Source organism: Eptatretus burgeri, chromosome 7 (genome assembly GCF_056783735.1).
Source record: "Eptatretus burgeri isolate ZD-2024b chromosome 7, Ebu_testis_v1, whole genome shotgun sequence".
NCBI lineage: Eukaryota > Metazoa > Chordata > Myxini > Myxiniformes > Myxinidae > Eptatretus > Eptatretus burgeri.
In genome coordinates, this window is record NC_140967.1 from 78,966,754 (window position 1) to 78,988,954 (window position 22,201).

Genomic DNA, 22,201 nt, shown 5'->3' on the forward strand with positions numbered 1-22,201 from the left:
TCTCTCTCTCTCTCTCTCTCTCTCTCTCTCTCTCTCTCTCTCTCTCTCTCTCTCTCTCTCTCTCTCTCTCTCTCTCTCTCTCTCTCTCTCTCTCTCTCTCTCTCTCTCTCTCTCTCTCTCTCTCTCACACTCACTCCCCTGGCATCTCATTCAAACTTTCTATGTGTGCGTGCGCCCCCTCTCTCATTCTTCTTTCCGAGCCTTTCCCCCACCTTATCTCTCTGATTCTGTCTTCTTATCCTCCATATCCTCTTTCTATCTTACTGTTTTTCTCTTTCCATCTCCTTTCCTCTCCATCTCTCGAGCTCTCGCCCTCTCCTCTATCAACCAATCAATCAAAAATAACATTTATTTTCCACAAAATAAAATGAAATCAAATTTACAATTTTTGCATGGAATTGATAGTGTCATCCCAGAAAGCACAAAGCTTGTCGGGGGTATGCCATTACTCATTGAAAAAGAATATTCATATCATTCAAACAATAAACAATTGGCATTTGAGGTAACACAAAACAATCCATGGCCGATGTATAGAAAATATACGTTCAACATAGCATATAACATATTTAATAACACTAGTACGTGCCCGTTAAAAAAAAATAATAATAATAATAAATAAATATTCAAACCACGAGCAAGAAACAACAACCACACAGGCCGTTTCTTCGCTCTCGCGTGCCCATACGTGCGTGGCCCGGAAGTTCGCATATTATTCGCATTTACGATTATTCGCAATTTAGTTTTAATGCCCAAATATTCAATTAGCGCCAACGTATTTTGCCTTTTCGCAATGTCATCGCAAGGAAAAACAAAAAGAGAAGAGAAAAAAAAATTACTTCCTGGTTCGGAGCACATCAGCTCACTCTGATGTTACCGAAATTTATGCACCATCTAATATGAAAACGATCATAGCTTGGGCCATTGTGTTTATCTATAAATGCGCATAAGAAATCGAGAAATTATTAGAATACACGAAGTCATCACTCTCTGGAAGCCCGTACGTTGTAACCCGTAATGGGGAACGCGGCTGAGCTTCCCTTCCCCATCGGCCACGCCCACGCAACAACGTGTCTTGTCATTGGTTTGGTAAATAAATGGCCATAACTTGGGAGGAACTTGTCCGATTAATATCAAACCTTGAAAAGGCACATCCTCAGGTCCCCAGCAATATAACTGGCAAGTTTCCATTAGATCGGACCAGTAGTTGTCCAGAAACAGTGGTCACAGACACACACACAGACACACACACACAGACACACACACACAGACACACACACAGACAGACACACACACAGATTGCTGGAATTATAGATGGATAACATATAACAATACATGTGGCCAAGTGCAAAACAAGAAATACCTCCCACCTGCTGTGTCTTGTAGAATATTCAGGAATCAAAACGTGCTTTAATCTACATTTAAAACCATTCAATGAGGATGCATTTCTGATGTCAAAGTAAATGTTCTGTATTTATGGACCTGCAAAACAAATGTTTGGTTAAAAAGTAAGTGTTCTTTATTTTGTAAGATATAGCAGGATTGAGGATCTTGTGTCATATTGACAATATTCCAAATTAAAATCAACGTGTTTACAAAAACGACATGGCATATATATTTGTTAACACATTGGTCACTTCAAATTATGAAATAATTGGTCTGCTGTCATTTTGGATGATAGATGAAATATAAACGAACAATTTATTTAGTTATACAGGAAACTTTCTCAAATTTGACTGGAAGGTACTTCCCCAAACCAAGTTGCAAAAAGAAAAATACGGTAAAAGGCCAATTCCTCGCGAATAGTCTGCCCATGGAGGACAAAATTTAAATTTCAGAGTTGAAGCATGTGCTATACATCAATGGAAAAGCAGAAATGTGTCGTTTCAGAAAATATAATTATCACTGAGCTGACATGCCGAGATTTATGTATTGCTTAATGAAGTTAGTGACGTCAACATCCCCCAAAAAACAGTAAATGTGTCAATTATATCGCAAAGAACAGTTCATTTCTTAATTAGTTCTTTTTTTTTGTATACATTGCCAAGGCTCGTATGAGAGCTAATACACAATGCACAGCAAGGGGGGCTTTAGACAAGAGGGGCGGGAGAGGGAAGGACAAAACAGTGTGGAACAGAGACATGAGATCTGTGGAAGGGAGAGGGATGGGGTGGGGTACACGGGGTATATAAGATGGACATTACAGGGACTTTCGGGAAGGAAAGCAGAGAATTTGAAGGAGGTGGTTTTGGGGTGGATTAACGTGGATAGAAAAGATCGAGGTTTTGGATGGGGGAAGATAGGTGGTGGTGAACGGCTGTTTTGAAGGCCTTGAGGGAAGAATGGGATTGAAGAGAGTGTGGGAGTTTATTCAAATGACGGGGGGGGGGGGGGGAGATGAATGAAAGAGTGAAGGTGATTCGTGATTCGTGATTTTGGTAGTTTTACCAGAAGGGGGTTGTTGGCAGACCTTGAGCACCCTGCGGAAATATGGTGGGGACATATCGCAGACAGAGCAGGAGGGGCGAGACCGGAGAGGAGACGGTAGACGACAGAAAGACCACCGACCTACCTGTGGTGAGAGAGTGAGAGACCCAAAGACTCAGCCTCACCGTGGGAGATACCAATGATCCTAAATGCCTTGGTTTCCACAGCGTGAAACAGAGATAGGTGAAAGGCAGGAGCACGAGCCCAGAGAGGAGAGCACTACTCCATCAGGGTGTGGACGGAAGCTTTGTGTGAGGTCAAGAGCTCAGGTGGGCCGAGGAAGGACTTTGCATTCATGAGACTCAGTCTAAAACTGCTCCCCATATGCAATTCCATATCTGAAGTGAATTGTTGAACTTGATCAACTGAAGTCAGCTGCCCTGACTGTCTGTAATTAAATTTTAATTAATGAAGCAAATGTCACTCCTTCTTCCTATAATTTACCGTCTGTCTGTTCCCAGGTACCGCAAAAACGGCTGAACCGATCGCAACCATTTTTGGGGGTCTAGTCCTGGGACCCCTTGGAGTAAAATAGGCATAAATATAATAACATGACCCCCTTGACGGCTCCCATAGGGAGCGGGTGCTTCGAGTAACAAAAATTAGCCATTTCATTAGTTTTCTCATTACTGTATAATGTATATGGTGGAAGTAGAGAAAAACAAATTTTATTTCATCAATAACTCATACCCCTCAATGAATTTGCGGTATGCACTTTAAAAAATTTTTCAATATGATACAAAAATTAAATAACACCATGTTACTCCATATTATGTGGTGACAAGCTGCCAGTCATTGATTAAATTTATTGGTTCATGACCTGAACAATAGGTGGTATGATGTCAGTTATCTCAGAATTCAACAGCTGGGTACTGCTACTTCCTGGTGTCATCTGTTAATGTTGAGCAGTGTGAATTTTGATTGATTTTACTTCGTCTGACATTCAATGAATAGCAAGTAATGACGATATCCTCCTATCTCCATTGTCATTCAAATTTAGCAAAATAAATATTTATTTAACACCGAGCATTCTTTAACATACTGGCCGATAAATGACTCAGTTGGCAACCCAGATGGCTTGCAACTGCATTCTTGTTACAGTCGCAATGCCTTTGACTGCTGCTGAGTGCCAAAAGATTTTGAGATAAACGCATTGCATTAGAATGTCTTTATTAGTTTTGCTTAACAAGGAATTAATAATATTCCATTGACTTTTAGCATCAGGAAGTTGCTAGACTTCATATGTAGGGATGGCACAGGCATGCCATAGGCTTATTACAACACAAATTCTCAAACATCGACCAAGACAAAAACTTATAAACCTATAAAGTACCTAACAGTCATCTGTGGAGGGTTTCACATCCAACTAGAAGGGCACTCAGTAGAGCACATACCTCCGCCACGCAATGCCTGATCCAGTAGCACATATTGGGTCCAATCATTTTTTGAAATATTGTGTTATATATTGTTTTTGGCTTTATCTCTCAATGGTGAAAAATCACTAAAAATTAAAAAAATTCTCGTATCCAGAACTGGATTCAGATCTTCAGCAAATTTGAATCACTTTGACCTCGTCACACACCCAACGTGTCTACTAAGTTTTGGCCGAATCCGTCCACAACTTTTTGAGATATCGTGGTAGATATCTTCTTTGGCCCTATCTCTCAATGGGGAAGAATCACTTAAAAAATTCTCGTAGCCAAATCCGGATTCAGATCTTCACCAAAATCTAATCAGTTCATTCTTGTCACACACTAAATCTGCCCCCGCTAAATTTCTTCAGAATCCGTCCACAACTTTTTGAGATACCCTGCACACAAACGAACGCAGAGAGAGGTGGAAACATAACCTCCTTCCACCTTTAATCGCGGAGGTAATAGCATTCATTAAACATTTGAACAACATTGTTGTTGTTTTTGTATGCAACCTGTGGCTGCTGGTTGCATCATTTCTGGAAGCGCGGATGTGCTGCTGATGTAGTGCCCCTGTTACCAGTAAGGTGGTACTCATTTTTCAGACCTCGGAAAGATGACAGGCTGAGTCAACCTACCTGGTGTTATTTCAATGGTTGGGCAGGGGCTTGACCTCAAGACCATACGATATCTAGTCAGTCACTGTAACCGTGAAGCCAACGCCAGGCTTTGAACAGCATTGATAACTACAAAACTGACCATCTCAAAAAACCTTTTTGTAATTCCTCCTCTTGTTATTATTGTGCTTTTCAGACAGCCTAATTCAAAATTGGTTTCATCTCAAGACTTTAAGCTCAGGACGAATTTATTGTATTTTTTTAGTGGAGCAGTCCTTAACTATTCAAAATTTTCCCAACTTGAAAAGATTCCACGAAAAGTATGCAAAATTGTATCGCTATACATCGGCATCTGAAGGGAAATGAGTGTGGGCGGGACCACACCTGTCAATTGGATTGTGGGGGTTGGGCCACAGCGACATGGGCCCAACCACACCTAAATGGGTTTGTGCTTTGTCATATACTCCAAATCAAATCCATGAATGAAGGAAAGAAAGAAAAATGGGGAAATTAGCCGATTCGACTTGTACTCCACAAAAATATGGTAATTATTCACCCCTCCCCTTACATGGAATGTTCCTGAAAAAATAATTTCATGAGCAAATATACCTATATAGAGCATGCCATGTTCTCATGTTATACAAACTTTTCACCTCAGTTCACAATTTTCTTTTCCTGTGAATTTATTTGAAATTATTTTTGTTGATGCATGTGCTTTCTTTCCAAAATAATGCTAATAATAATAATAATATTAATAATGAATACGAGACTTTTTTAAATGAAAACATTAATTGGGTCATACATACATTTGAAGTAATATTAAAACAATTTTTGTCATTTTGCACAACCACTGTTCTACTCGGCAATGATAACTTGTTTTTTTGTTTTGTTTGCTTTTGTACACATAGTCAAGGCTCGTGGAAGAGCTAGAACACAACGGATCAGGATGCAACATAACAAAAGGAACCGCAGGTGAAGGTACAAATGCCAACAGCAGGGTGGAGGGAGAAAATAGACGGACAAGGACGAAGAAGGGATGCCCCTTTTATTTTGGCCATTTGCGAAGCTTGATACCTTTGGCATGGTGGACCATCGTTAGCTGCAGACGTTAGCTGCAATGGGCCATCTAGTCTCGTATGTATAAACCATAAAAAGCCCTTCCGATCTGAAAGCAACGTGACAATATATGTCATGCGCATGCGCAAACCACTACCTCACCTCCAATTTCAGATGGCTTCCATGGGGTTGCTTGGGTCTTTTTAAAGTCCAACATTTAAAAGGTCACAAATATAGGAAAGTGGAGCCACTGACTTTGTTTTGCCTTCACCTGGGCTCACCAGGATGGCATGTCATTCATCAGGATGGTGTGGTACATGTTCAACATATCACTCACCTTGACATGACCTCAGTACATGTTGGAAAAAAATTAGCATTAGCAGGACCATCGACACAACAATACTTTCTGTTTCATGTCTGTCTGTTTTGTATGCACTCATAAACTGCAGGACAGAATGAGTTGACACTTGATGGTTGCACTCGGGGTGTGCAGTGAATTTTTTAGAAAGTTAGGATAGTTACAATCAACTTATGTTTTAACATAAAAGTGAGCGAATGGTTATATTATACTGTTTGTTAGTTTTGATTTATGTTTTAACATGACCAATTCTCGATATGAAATGCATTCACTTCAGGCTCGGCTTTTAAAGCCCAACTTGGGTGCGTTCAGGGTCCTGTGCTTGGGCAATACTGGGAGTACATGAATGGGTAAAGGAGGCATTATCTTAAAGAAAGTCAGTGTAGGGATAGAGAAGTAGGTTTGCAGATGTTAGCTGCAATGGGCCATCTAGTCTCGTATATATAAACCATAAAAAGCCCTTCCGATCTGAAAGCAACGTGACAATATACGTCATGTGCATGCGCAAGCCATTACCTCACCTCCAATTTCAGATGGCTTCCATGGGGTTACTTGGGTCTTTTTAAAGTCCAACATTTAAAAGGTCACAAATATAGGAAAGTGGAGCCACTGACTTTGTTTTGCCCTCACCTGGGCTCACCAGGATGGCATGTCATTCATCAGGACAGTGTGGTACATGTTTAACATATCACTCACCAGGACATGACCTCAGTACATGTTGGAAAAAATAAAAATCAGTTCAGAAATTAGTTTTGCTTCCCTGCATGTTAAGAGAAGGTAGTTTTTTATTGTATATTTTATTTCTAGTATTTGAAGCCTGGTGTTGGCTTAGTGGTTAGGGTGGCGGCTTGGGATCCCAGTGTCCTGAGTTCAAGCCCCGTTGGCTGCTGAATTAACACCAGGGGGTTGACTCAGCCTGTCATCCTTCCGAGGTCGGCGAAATGAGTGCCAGTGTACTGGTCCCGGTGTATGCCCCGGTTAGAATAGGTGTACCATATCCCTGTGTGTCGTAAGAGGCGACCAGGGTTGGCGTCAGGAAGGGCATCCGGCCATAAAACATTGCCTCACAAAAAGCCAAACCCCTGCACAGCAGGGAAAAATGGCTGTAAAAACGGTCATTTTTATTTTATTTATTTCTAGTATTTGCAGTAATTAAGAAATGGAACACTATGCAATTTGTCAACATCTCTCACACATCCTGAACTATTATTACATGAGGCAATTAGGTTATGTGGAAACTTTCAATCGACGTCATGTGTTCTGCACATCCTTTGTGGGCAAAAAAACTTTTGTAACACACATCATTGTAATTGTGAACATTCCATATTTAAAGGTCCACATCAAAAACACATTATCTCAGGTGATCTCAGAATAGTGAAAGAAAGAAAATTATGTGCATTACTTGCAAAAGGACCAAATTATAGAGAAAATAAAAAGATTGACTGGAATAAGGCAATGGAACTTACAATGACAGGACTGACAGAATGGATGAGAGAAAAAATTGATGAACACAAAGTACCAAACTATATAAATGGCTTTATGGATGGACGACGTAGAGAAACATGTAAAAAGGAGAATTGGTGATTTGAAAAGAAAAGTTTGAATCAATAATCCGAAAGTAATTTTAAGCAATCCAGAGACAAGTGATTATTTAAAACAGCTTCAAACGCAATGTTATTGTTCCAATTGACAAAGCAACTAATAATATTTTATTTGTATGCAAAACATTCTACATTCAAGCACTTTTGAAAGAATTGGGCTTACAGACTGGACTCTTAAAGACCTACAAAATAAGTAACGATAATAAAATAGACTTGATACAACACCATATAAATTATTCCAAAGCTAGAAGACTGTTAGTTCCAGATAAACACCATAAATTACCATTCATTTACTGGATCCCAAAAATGCACAAAACTCTTGTAAGATGAGGTTCATCATCGCAAGTAGAGAATGCAGTTTGAACCATTGTCATAAATGTATTTGTATAAATATCTCGTTAATAATATTTTTACTATTCGTATTGTAGTTCACCAATTCTATTTGGTGTCGTTTTATGATCTTAAAAAAACTTGTTTTAATCTGCTAACTGCTGCTCCATGTGTTGGTATACATCTAACTCGATGTTTTAATCTATTGACAAGTTCAGTGCTGTGTATGGTTGCTCTCACAGTCCAAATTATTTCACTTGCCACCATACCATAGAATAGCTTCTTAGGAATATCGCTGTTTTAGGTAGTATTACACTACTTCTAGGTAGTATTACAGGGGCAATGAAACGAATTTATAAATGCTTGAAAAACTACCATGAAAAAGTTGAAGTTTTGTTCTGGTCTTTAAAAATTATGGATCATTGATAATTCCAAACCTGTAATCGATAGTATCCACAATATTAATAACATGTGTAAGGTTTAATGTCTTTCAACTTGTGATTTTTCTACATTGTACGCAAATATTCCACATGACAAGCTCATTATTGCAGTGGATAGAGTGGTAGAGAAAGCATTTGCAGGAAGTATTAAAGTATACATTAAAGTCTATCAAAAAAGAGCAAACAGGTCTCAAAAGGAAATCAATGTTCATGTAGTTTTTCAAAAAATAAACTTAAAGAAAGGATTCGATTTCTCCTCGTGGGGATTCCTATGGGTTCAGATCCAGCCCCTTTCTTTGCAAATTTATTCCCTGCCATGTACAAGTCTGATTGGGTTCAGAACATGTGCAGAAATGAACTAACAACTGTGCGAAGGTGTGGAAACAGCTTTAGATTCATTGATGATTTACAAGCAATTAATAATGGATATGTATTTGATCAGCTTCATGGTGATATATGTCCAAAATAACTCGAATTAAAAAAGGAAAACCAAATTCACACTTCAGTTTCTTTTTTAGATTTACAAATCGGCATCAATAATGATAAATTTCACACCAAATTATTTGTAAACGAGATGCTTTTCCATTCCACATTGTACGAATGCCTTTCTTAAACAGCGATATTCCTAAGAAGCTATTCTATGGTATGGTTGCAGGTGAAATAATTTGGACTGTAAGAGCAACCACACACAGCACTGAACTTGTCAATAGATTAAAACAGCGAGTTAGATGTATATTAACACATGGAGCAGCAGTTAGCAGATTAAAACAAGTTTTTTTTTTGAGATCATAAAACGACACCAAATAGAATTGGTGAACTACAATACAAACAGTAAAAATATTATTAACGAGATATTTATACAAATACACCAAGACCCCGACATTCGCGGGGGTATGTTACGGGAAGACCCCGTGAATGTTGAAATTGCGAATGTGGGGGCATTGTTTCAATGGGAAATGGGGGGATAGGTTCCAGGGATTTCCCAACCCACGAAAAATTTGCGAGTGTCGGGGAAAAATCCACGAGTGTTTTGTCATTGTTACAATGGAGACAAGGGGGATAACGTTGTCGGTTTGTGGCGGTTCCTGGTTCATGAAAAAGGCCACGAATGGCAACACCACCAAAGTCAGGGTACAATAGGGACAAGGGGGATAACGTTATCAGTTTTCAGTGGTTCCTCGTTCAAAGGGCAAAGTTTTTAAAGTTTAAAATGTTTTCGACCATGAATGCACGGTTACAGTTTCATTAAAGATTCTTGTAAATATAAAAAATCAACAACACCAGGTATCATTTCCAATTTATTGAAGAATGCATTTTAGAGTCCCTGAACCATACCGTAACACGAAACGAAAAAAACAACATCATGTACCGTTTCAATTTTTTATTAAACAAACACAGCACACGTAACTTTGCAAAATGATGATGAGGATGAAGATGCACCATTCAGGTCCGTGCGGTGGCCAGGAGCAATTGTCAAGCAGCAGCAGTACCTTGAATGAAAGGTTCTTTCCTGCCAGTTACCTCTCAACCTGAGGAACGAAACAGTTATGGAACCAGTCCATAAAAAGTTTAGACGTCACCCACGCCTTCCTGTTCGCCCTCTATTACACGGGTAGCGCCTGCTTGTTTTTGTTCTTCAGCGCACGGTAGAGCATCATGGGCTTTACCATGAAGTCCCCTTCGGCATTTGCGCAGAGGAGAAGGGATACCCGGTCCTTTGCGCCCTTGAAGCCAGCTGCTTTGCTCTCACGCTGTGAGATAAATGTTCTGGTTGGCTTCTTTTTCCAAAACAAGCCGGTCTAATCAGCGTTAAAGACCTGCTCCGGCAGGTACCCCTTCTCCTCGATAAGGCTCGCGAGTTCTGCAGGGAATGCCTTGGCCGCGTCGTGGTCCACAGAGGCACGCTCTCCTATGAGCTTGACACGAAATTGTGGGTAACTGTGAGAGGGGTGAGTAGTCTGCTCCTTGTTTGTGGGGGATTTTTACAATTGATGCTGTATTCGGCAGCTGATAATGAATGTGGTGAGCGATGTCATTCTGTAATTAGTCCTTATGTAGCTAGCTGCTAATTACATTAATAGATATGCTGAACGTTTCCATTCTATAACTCCCAGGACATGGTATCTTTCCTATCTGCAGGCAGATTATGCTGAGCGTTTTTAAAATGTAACGGCTCAGATGGTGCTGTTTGTAGCAAGAGAGTGGTTCACACAAAGATGCGCTGATTGTTTCTATTGTGTCATGTCCGTATGTGGTGACCTGGTAATTACTGGATACATCAATAGATGCTGTTAGTGTTTTCATTCTCTAAGTAACTTATGGGGGATGATGTCATGTGGAATGATGTGTTACACTGGTGAGACATCCTGCGAAACTATGGTTATTCTGCGAAGCTACAATACAGTACCGTATGTTTAAAGTGCACATGGTGTGACGATCCGCAAAACTATGTTTATCCCGCAAAACTATGTTTATCCTGCGAAACCATGTTTGTCCCGCGAAACTATGTTTATCCCGTGAAGCTACAATACACGTACAGGAAGCAAATCATGTTCGTGGCTCGTGGAAGATATGTGTTTTTGTGTACGTACAGTATTGTACTGTACGTACATCCAGCTGCTTTGTGCTTGGCTCATGGAAGATATGTTTGAGAACTGTTATGCTAGTGACTCGCGGGGAAAAAAAAATCGCCGCGGGGGCAATTTCACACGAATGTAGGAGCATGATGTTGTAAGTTTAATAATCAACCGCGAATATGCGGAACCCGCGAATGTTCGAACCGCGAATGTCAGGGTCCGGGTGTATGTTATTGAAAAATATGTACCGTATATGGAAACCATTTAACCCCATTTCAGTGGTTGTTAGGAGACAAGAAAGCAAATAAAAAAACGGTTTATAAACCGTTTGAATATTTGATCAACAGTTTGATCCAGAGGTGAGTGGGATGATTGTTATTGTTGGTGGACATGTTATATTTATATTTAATGTAGGATGTGCATGGTTTAATGTATTATCATATAATAGAATGTGATTGGAGTTGTAACTATGTGATAATACATTAAATCTTCTCGCGAGTTAAGTCTGTTTTGTAATGTTGCATTGATGGGTTGGTTTACTGCCTTGATGCAACTGAGGTTGTGGATCTGCTGATGTGGATGCATGACCAAGGTTGTGGATCCGCTGTTTGGAGAGGTCCTGGGTTGAAAGTATCGAAACCTCGAGGAAGAACTGTGCCCAGCTGATGATCCATGCAGTTGGAAAACCATTAATTTGCTTACAGGTTAAGGTTGTTACTTTAGGGGAGGGAACTATGTCTTGAGGTCAACAACATTTACAGCAATCCTTGAAATTATATTATACTAGCAGAGCCTACCCGTCGCTTCGCTGTCGGACCAATTAATCGTCGTATTTTCCAAAACTTTTGGGTGAGAAGGAAAAAGAAGGAAAGACAAATTTCCCCATGTATAGAATGCTTTATCCCCTCACCCTCACCCCAACCTCACCCCCCCCGCTTCCCGTCCGCATCCTCATGTCCCGCCCTCCCCCTCCCTCCCCCTTTGCCTCCTGTTCGTCCTGATGCCCCTTCCCACTACAAATGTCATGCAGGACAACAGGCTTTGACATGCCCTCCATTTTTTTGGGGGGGAGGGGGGATGTTAGAAAGGAAGGGAACAAATTTACCTGTGCAAAGAGTGCTTTGACCTCAGTGTTGCACAGGTAAAAAAGGAAATTGTAATACCTCTGCCACAACCACCAGGTGGTGCTACAAGATACACATTTGCATGGAGAATTTACGCCATCCTCATGCCCACCACACCCACGCGTGAGGTCACGGCCACATAGCCTATGTTAACCCCCACACAAAGTTTTATTTGCACCCAGAGTTTGGAGTTTGGAACTTTAAAGATGTGGCCGTGCAGAAGGAACGAATAAATTTGAGACACACACACACACACCGTTGTTAACCTCCACCATCTTCGAAGATGGATGGAGGTTACTGTTTTCACCCCTTTCTGTTTGTTTGTTTGTTTGTTTGTGAACAGTATTACGGAGTATATTATTATACTCCGTAATATTATATTACAGAGCGAAATGAGTACCAGTATACTGGGCCGGTGTATACTCCGGTTAAAATAGGTGTACCATATCCCTGCGTCGTAAGAGGCGACCAGGGTTGCGTCAGGAAGGGCATCCGGCGTAAAACATGTGCCAAATCACTATGCGGATCATACGGATGATCCGCTGTGGCGACCCCGAACGGGAGCAGCTGAAAGAAGAAGAAGAAGATGTTTTAGGTGATTTCCAACCCCCCCCCCAAAAAAATTGTCACCCCCCCCCCAAAAGAAAGGAATTTTTTTTTTTTTTTTGCATTTCTACATGTTCTAAGTGATTTCCAATTGCCCCCCCCCCCAAAAAAAAATTGTTAGAGAAAAAAAAATTTTTGCAACTTTTTTTTCTACAAAATTTCGATTTTTTGGGGCATTTTTACATGTTTTAAGTAATTTCCAACCCCCCCCCCAAAAAAAAATGTTGGAGAAGAACTATAACTCTGTCAGCACTGTTGACATATTTAATGAATAAGATATAAGGTTCACTTGAGTGATCCAGCAGTATTGGCGGCGGAGGTTTTGCACTCTCCCGAGTGCTCCCCCTATAGTTTTTATCAGTAATAATTCAAGTTGTTTTTGTTTGTTTGTTCTTTCTGGTACTTCCATTATCAACTTCCTTTTGCTTGTTGCATAGGGGAGAAGAACTGAAGTTTGATTTGAAAGATCTTAAACCAGCCACTGACTACCATATCAGGTTTGCATATGTTCAAGTGAAACATATTTTTTACCTTTTATTTTTCTCCTTCCCATTGATGTTTGACATTGCTGATATTTTTTCATGCAATATAACATTGACAGAAATAATGAAAATTTTCATGGCGATTTTTTTTTTGTATGAATAGTATTACTTTATCTTCAACCTTTATTTTTGATACATTTCATGAAATTTTGGAATATCATAATTTCTTGACATATTATGAACGGTCGGTGCTCAGAAATATCCTGCGTTTGATTTTTTTGTTGTTGTTGTTTGTGACACTTGATAATATTTGATTTCAACTAAATTTGACTTTCAACAATGGTGTGCCATTAAACAAAAAAAAATTGCACATCTTACACAGGCTTTGACCTCAGTACATTTCAAAAAATAATCGCTTCAAAAATGAGTTTACTTTCCTTGCGAGTTCTGAGAAAGTAGTTTTATTGTGATTTTTTTTCCCCCCTTTTTGTAATTATTAAACGGGGTAGAGCGTATACCTCCGCCAGGCTGCACAGTTTGTTTTGTATCCCACTGATAAGGTGAGGTCCGGGTCAGATTGCGGGAGAGTATGTCGGAGTGGTGCTTGGTGTCCATATCATACACGATTCTCAGGTCAGATTAGATCGGTGACTTGCTACAGGTACCATGTAACCCTGTACTAACGTGTTCTATGGTCAGGTTGTCGGCGACTAAGTTGTTTCCCCACCAAGTTTATTGGTGAGGAGGGTGTATGATATGGACACCCAGCACGATGAAGAACAAAGCCTGACAAAGGGCAGAGGAGCTCCTTGTGAGCCAACGGCCATCCAGATCTAGTGCCCAACTGTGTCTGCGGACATCCTCCTACACTTGGGTTACTATTTATTAAGAGGTTGGTGGCAGGATTTGCCCTCCAGCCACCGTGAAACCCTTTATTCCGCAAAACATTCCAAAAGCATAAAAAATCTGAAAACCCACTCCGTGGGTGTACCTCCTGTGCAGCTTCCCTTCCTTCGCAGGGCATCTCACCTGATGACGGGATTGGCGCAAAGCCTTTGGGACCCCCAATTTTGATGATGGGAGGGAAACCACGGGGTAACATTCCCGGGTCAGATTGCGGGAGAGTGTGACGGGGTGGTGCTGAGGTGTCGTCCACCAGACGGCGGTCTCCTTGGTTAAATCTGAGGCGGTCCCTTCGGGTGGGTGCCTGGAATGTCCTATCCCGAAGAGAGGATGATCATCTGTCTCTCATCATCTAAGCTTAAGCATTTGGACATCGGTATTGCAGCACTCTGAGGTTCGGAGACCAGATTGTGGCGAGATCATGGCGGGTGGTTACAGCTACTATTTTTCTGGTCGCTCTGATAGTTACCATGCCCAAAAAGTTGCTGGAGCTGTGTCCAATAAGCTGACTCCATTGATAATTGAGGTAACACCGGTTAACGAGCGTATTATGAGACAGAGGATTCGTCACTCCTTGGGTGTCATTTCCCTGGTCTCTGTATATGCTCCGACTGAGGCGAGTGATCTCACCATGAAGGACATATTCAATGCCATGCTTGAGTGTGTGGTTGATCATTGTTCCAGGCGAGATACTCTTCTAGTCTTGCGCGATTTCAATGCATCGACTGGAACTGATAGGGATGGTTATGAGGTGTGTGTTGGTCCCCATGGGTCTGGAACTGTGAACCAGAATAGCACTAAGTTCCTTGACTTTGCAAGAAGTCATGGACTTGGGGTGGCTGGTTCATGGTTTCAGCACGCACAAGCTCATCGCTGGACTTGGTATTCTAACGCTGGCGGTGTGGCAAAGGAGATTGACCATTTGCTCGTTGATGGTCGCTGGAGGATGATCCAGAACTGCAGGGTCCACAGGAGTGCTCAGTTCCTCAATACTGACCACCGGATTGTTGTAGCAACTCTTCGGTTGCAGATTCAATCCAGGAGAGTGGTATCATCTCGGCCTCAGCTGGATGTTGGAAAGCTCAAGAATGAGAGGGTAGCTGAGGAGTTTGCGAACAGGCTGAGTGGAGATTTGAGGGTTCTGGGTGCTTTGGGGGAGCCTGAAGAGCTGTGGAGTGCCTTCAAGACCACCGTCCTTGTTGTTGCTGATAGATGTCTGGGAACTCACTGGAGAGCGAAGAAGAATTTTGTCTCTCAATGGACACTGGATACCATTGCCCATAGTCACAGGGCCAGGCTGAATGGCAGAGTCGAGCTGTTCAGGGAGCTGAGGCGTAAAACTGTACGTGCACAAAGAATGGACAAGGAGGCCAATGTGCGAGAAATCTGTGAGTGGGTAGAGAATCACCGATGGTCAAGTGATTCTTGTCTTGCTTTCAGGGGAATTCGCGCATTGCGTTCTTCCAATCCCATTCCACGGTGTACTGCAGTGAGAGCAGAGAGTGGTAGGCTCTTGACAGAGGAGTCCAAAGTGAAGGCCTGCTTGGCCGGTTACTTTGAGTGGCTGTACCAGGCTGATCCACCAGCTGTCGAGTTGGATGTCAGGGGTGTTACAATCCCTATTGCTGACCCTCCAAACAGCTGTGGTCCACCTTCGCTTGTGGAAACACAGGCTGTGGTGAACCGCTTGAAGTGGGCGAAAGCTCCTGGGATTTGTGGTATCCATGCTGAAATTCTCAAGGCTGGTGGAAATCCTGCACTCGTGTCATTGCATGCAGTTTTGTGCTCTGCACAGAACACAGGCATCATCCGAACTGATTGGAAGAGAGGCCTTGCTGTCCCTCTCTGGAAAGGGAAGGGTGATGGTCAAAACTGCAACGACTACCGAGGGGTGACGCTGCTCGCAGTGCCGGGCAAGGTCTTTGCTCGGATAATTCTTGATATGGTTCACCACCTATCTGCTTGAGCACCAGCAATCGAGAGCAGTCAGGCTCTACACCAAAGAGGTCAACGATTGACCATATCCTTGCTCTTCGGGTCCTCACCGAACACAGATCAGAGTTTCGGCATGGGCTGCTTTCAGCCGATGTTGATCTCTGTAAAGCGTTTGATTCAGTGAATCTGGATGTCCTCTGGAGGATTCTTGGTCTTCGTGGGGTGCCACCAAAACTGATCGATCTGATGTCTGAACTATACTCTGGTACTGAGAGTGCTGTGAGGTGTGGTGGTACCATCTCTGACTTATTTCGAGTTGTTACTGGAGTTCGTCAGGGGTGTGTACTGGCCCCCACATTTTTCAGCACTTGTATGGACTGGATTCTGGGGAGGATGTCAGAGAGATCAAGCTGCGTTGCATCGTTTGGGAATGTCAATATCTCTGACCTTGATTTCGCAGATGATGCAGTCATTTTTGCGGAGACTCTAGATATCCTTTTGGGGACCCTCGAGGTACTGAATGAGGAGTCGGAGCCTCTGGGATTATGGGTTTCCTTGGTCAAAACTAAGATCCAGGCTTTCAATGACATAATGGATGCTGCTTTCCTGTCTGCTCCTGTTTGTGGTGAGGATGTTGAGGTCACGGAGAAATTCACTTATCTTGGCAGTGATATTCATTTCTCTGCTGGCTGTGAGCCAGCGGTCAACAGAAGTCTGAGTCGGGCTTGGGGAGTCATGGATTCACTGTATCACAGGGTGTGGCGCTGCAGGTACCTGTGCAGGAGCACAAAAGTCCAAGTCTTCAGGTCATTGGTGCTTCCAGTCTTGCTCTATGGATGTGAGACTTGGACTCTGACCAGGGATCTGAGATGGAGACTCAATTCCTTTGGTACCAGGTCTCATTGGAGAATCCTTGGCTATCGCTGGTCAGACTTTGTGTCAAATGAGCGGCTGCTGAGAGAGACTCAAATGAGATTTTTTTTATCTGTATAGTTTGTGAGCGTCAGCTGCGGCTGAATGAACATGTGGCTCATTTTCCTGACGCTGATCCTGCTCACCAGATTCTGTCAGTGAGGGAGCCTCGTGAGTGCAAGAGGCCAATTGGCCGACCACGTGCCTCGTGATCGAAGCAGATTGACCAACATCTCAAGGAGATGTGGATGGGCCAGGCATCTGCCTGGGGGATGGCCAGACGGAGGCTCTTGGAGTACCGGTGGAAAGTGGACGCAGCGACGCGCTGCTCTGGCGCATGCTCCCATACCTGACCTGACTTGAACTTAACTTCCACATTGCATGTATTCCTTTGTCCTCATAACCTGTTCCTTTCTCACCTCATTTTCTGCAAAACCCTAATTTGTAGCAATATCAAAATCTCAAAATTGCATTTGTTTCAGGTTTATCTCAAAGAGTCGGTCACACATATTATTATTTTTTGTCACCTTTGGGTGAATTGGTTCTGACTTCGCTTTTGTCTTAATTTTCTCCTAGGGTCTGTGCAATGTGTGACAGTCTCAGGGGTGTTAATTCAGATCCCACATCCTTCACAACTCTACATGATCTTCCTGATACCCCACTGCCCCCAAAACTGTCCAACCGTACAAAGTCTTCTCTGCTACTGCAGTGGAAGGTGCGACTGTTTTGTTCATTTCGCTGTCTCATTGGACAACGACATGTTGTTTCTTCATTTTGCATCGTTTTTTTGAGCCTGAGTTTATGGTTTTCTCGTCCTCCTCCTCACACTAGGCACCTCCAGAGAACGGCTCCAAAATAACTGCCTATTTGCTGGAGTGGGATGAGGTAAAAGCAATACTTGAGTAAAAATGTTTGGGGAATTATATTTTTGAACACACTTGAATGCCATGTGGTGGCAAATAAATGGACTTTTGGCAGTGTTTGTGAACCTTTTACAATTTCATTTTGAGAATGTTTGTTGTTTTCCAACTTCATTATTTTTGCTTCTCCATTTAAATTTTTTTCTGTTGGTCTTGAGTATGCATTAAGCATAACCAAGAAAATGCTTTGTGTGTGTGTATGTATATATATATATATATATATATATATATATATATATATATATATATATATATATATATATATATATATATATATATTTATATATATATATATATATATATATATATATATATATATATATATATATATATATATATATATATATATATATATATATATATATATATATATATATATATATATATATATATATATATATATATATATATATATATATATATATATATATATATATATATATATATATATATATATATATATATTTATATATATATATATATATATATATATATATATATATATATATATATATATATATATATATATATATATATATATATATATATATATATATATATATATATATATATATATATATATATATTTATTTATATATATATATATATATTTTTTTTTATATATATATATATTTATATATTTATATATTTATATATATATTTATATATTTATATATATTTATATATATATATTTATATATTTATATATATTTATATATTTATATATATATATATATTTATATATATTTATATATATATATATATATATATATATATATATATATATATATATATATATATATATATATATATATATATATATATATATATATATATATATATATATATATATATATATATATATTTGGGTGTGTGTTTGTGGTTTTAAAAATGTTTTTCTTTTCTTGTAAAAGGCACAATTATTTATTTAATTTTGGTTGTAATTTGCAAAGCAATAATATCAATTTAGAAGTAATTCTAAAATGGGGAGCAATTTGATTGATGCAGAAATCGAAAATTAATGCTAATGTTGTTTAATTTTTATGGGGGGGGGGAGAGTAAATTCAAAACAAATGAAGCAATTACAAGGAAATACAATATGTCCTCGCTTAACGATATTTTGCATATTGCAGTCTCGATTTATCACAATTCAATTTTTCATGGCCAAAATATTCGATTTTCACGTGTTTCACTTTTTCGCAATGCTGATGTCAGAAAAAAATTCAAACCACACACATTAATTAAAGCCAGCTAAGCAGTAGCCAACGAGAACCAACCAGGGTGTGCAAAGCCTCATTTTCACTCCACTGCACATGTATCCCTCTGCACCTGCTTGGTGGAAGATGATCAATCTGTGAATGGGAGCGACCATTGTGTTAAGCCTTATGTGTGTAAAGCGGTACGTATGCAATTTTCATTATATTGTTGCGGATTCGCGCCCACCGGCGTGCGAACGGCCACGTAACTCGAATCGCGGCACGTCGCCCACCAGACGGACAATCTCGTCGTGACCCTCTCGGACTAACGCCGGGAACTAGTCACGGGTGGGCCTTTCGGCCTCACCACGATCGTGCCAATCGGCCCCCCGCGTGGGATAGGGTTGCTCGCCAAATTCGACCTACCTAAGTACCCACACGGAGGGTAGACCGGGCGATCGCACCTCGCCGCAGGTCGACTGCGGACACGGGCCACTTCAAGCGACCCGTTCCGTACTATCGGGATAACCGAGCGGTGTTATCGTCGGCCTCGACGGTTCGATTAATTATTGGGCGTATTTAGCCCACTACTAACCCTTTACGTGAAGTAAGATGGAGATTCAATGAAAGAAAAGACGAAGCGAAACGGGAAAACAGTTCAACATAATTCACATTTATTTCGCGATGGCACACGGATAGCACACATATACAATTATACACCAAAAGCAAATGTAAAAGTAGAAGAAACACTCAATAATGCACAAAAAGCAAATGTAAAAGCAAAACACAATGCAGATCTACCACCGACTACCGAGCACACGGCAACACTTATACAGTTCTACTTCACAGACGGCGCCGACAACACATATACTCAAAGCAAAAGAAAAAGGGACCACCCTCCACTATGAGGGGGGCAGACGGGCCTGGGGCCGAGACCGCGTCGAGCCTACCCGTCTGGTGATGAGCTGCAAAATGGCGGTGGCGCCCCGACTCCGCGGGCCTCGCGGACAGTGTCTGGAATGGGGTGGGAACGGGGCCCCCTTCTCGCACTATCTCAGCGCGGGGGGAAACAGGAGGGGGTTGTTGATGCTCGGGGGGATGAGGATATCTCGCTGGTTCGGGTCCCGCGACGAGCGTCTCCACCGCGACCTCGGTCGCGTTATCGGCCTCCCCTCTCCGCAGCTCCCCGACTCTGACACGAGCACCCCCTCGACTGCCTTCGCCGCCGCCACCTCTCCAACTCTCCACAGCTCCGTCCAACTGCTTTCTCCGACTCTTCTCTTGACTGGCTCTTCCCAACTCAACTGCCTTTTTGGCGAGCGAACGCGGCCCTTTATAGCCCCCGTGGCCTCGCTCCTTCACCTTCGACCCTTTACCTCTGGCTGGCTCCCCATTGGACAGAGGAAAAGTGGGCGTGAATGCTTTTTGATGCATGAATCTGCATATTGCGATTATACTCCGACGCACCTGGAGGCGGGGCCAAATCGCCCCATGCTCGCTGATAGGACGGAACAGAAGTGGGCGTGAATAGTTTTTGATCCGATTTCTTCGGAAAGGCTGGTGTTTCTGCACCCGCTGCTCGGTGCGCGCCCTGCACGAGTCCAGTATCGGTGCCCACAAGCGACGCGGGAATGGCGGCGATGCGATGGTTGCGAGGGCGAGTTGTGACGGTAAAGGTCGTGGCTGTTGTTGTGATGCGGCGTTGCGGTTGGTGGTTGTTGTGTGATGGCTGTTGAGACGTGGTTGGTGGTGGTTGTGATAGTAGTAATGGCGGCTGGTCCAAAATAAAGATAGTAAAAGAAAAACGGCTATCTGGAGGGGTCGCAGCCCGAATGAATGACATTTATTCCCTCTAAACAACAGGTTTGGGCCTAACTACACATATACTTACAGAGATATCTCACCTAAGGGACCTGAATGGTGGTTTGCGAATTTCGTCAACCACAACAATATATTTCTTTAGAAACCTCGCCAAACCACGTATGAAAGACTGCAGGTTGTATTTTTGCCACCCAATACAACTTCACTTGTTCAGCCGATGGACTAAGCCTGACGAGGGAGTTATTGCTACATTTAAAGCCTATTACCCAAGGTGTACCTTGAGGCATCTTAAATGCCTCATAAATGCCACCAACAGCACCCCATTCTTCATTCCTTCATAGGCATAGAACAGGTATTTCAGCGAGTATATATGTATATATATATATATATGTATATATATATATATATGTATGTATATATGTATGTATATATATATATATATATATATATATATATATATATATATATATATATATATATATATATATATATATATGTATATATATATTGTTACAGTTGTGGAAATTCGCAAACCACCATTCAGGTCCCGTAGGTGAGATATCTCTGTAAGTACATGTGTAGTTAGCCCCAAACCCGTTGTTTCGAGGGAATAAATGTGATTCATTCGGGCTGGATGCTTTGAGATAGCCGTTTTTCTGTTCTATCTTTATTTTGAACCAACCACGTCTCAACCGCCATCACACAACAACCACCAACCACAACGCCGCTTCACAACAACAACAACGCCAACAGCCACGATCTTTACCTTCACAACTCACTCCCGCAAACATCGCATCATCGCCATTCCAAACGACACCATGGCCATAAACCACCACCATAAACCCTCCACCACCTTCACCTCTCTCCTTCTGCGGCCATTCCCGCACCACCTGTGAGCACCGAGTGTCGGGCTGTCCTGGCTTGTACAAGACACGCGCCGAGCCGCGAGTGCAAAATGCGGCCTTTCCGAGGAGAATTCGGATCAGGAATGCTACACGCCCACTTCTGATCCATCCAATCAGCAAGCGTGGGGCGGTTTGGCCCCGCCTCCAGGAGCGTCTTTGTGGAATCGAGATATGCAAATTCTAGGATCAGGGGAGATGTACGCCCCTTTTTCTCCGTCCAATGGGCGAGCGTGGCTCCGCCTCCGAGCTCGTTCTGATCCGGAAATTTGCATATGGGTTCTCCTGCCGGCCTATAAAGCGCTGAGTGCAAGGCGAATCTGGGCAGAGTCGGTTTGGGCAGAGTTGGCCTTGGAAGAGGGCAGAGTCGGTTTGGACAGAGTCGGCCTTGGAAGAGCGGAGAGTGGCAGAAGAGCGGGCAGAGTTGGTTTGGGCAGTCAGTTTTGGAAGAGCGGAGAGTGGCAGAAAGGCAGAGTCAGTTTTGGAAGAGCGGAGAGTGGCAGAGTCGGCCTTGGAAGAGGGCAGA

The 22,201-nt window shown here is 41.9% G+C and overlaps 1 protein-coding gene across 5 annotated transcripts in view; it reads left to right on the forward strand.

Moving 5' to 3' along the window:
- FNDC3A (fibronectin type III domain containing 3A) overlaps positions 1 to 22,201 on the forward strand; it is a 397,009-nt gene that overhangs the window by 284,016 nt on the left and 90,792 nt on the right. For all 5 annotated transcript variants that reach the window (XM_085889158.1, XM_085889163.1, XM_085889159.1 and 2 more), the window contains 3 exons: positions 13,042 to 13,101; positions 17,413 to 17,551; positions 17,668 to 17,721. In XM_085889158.1, the coding sequence (XP_085745284.1) occupies positions 13,042 to 13,101; positions 17,413 to 17,551; positions 17,668 to 17,721 (253 nt within the window). The remainder of the gene's footprint in view (positions 1 to 13,041; positions 13,102 to 17,412; positions 17,552 to 17,667; positions 17,722 to 22,201) is intronic.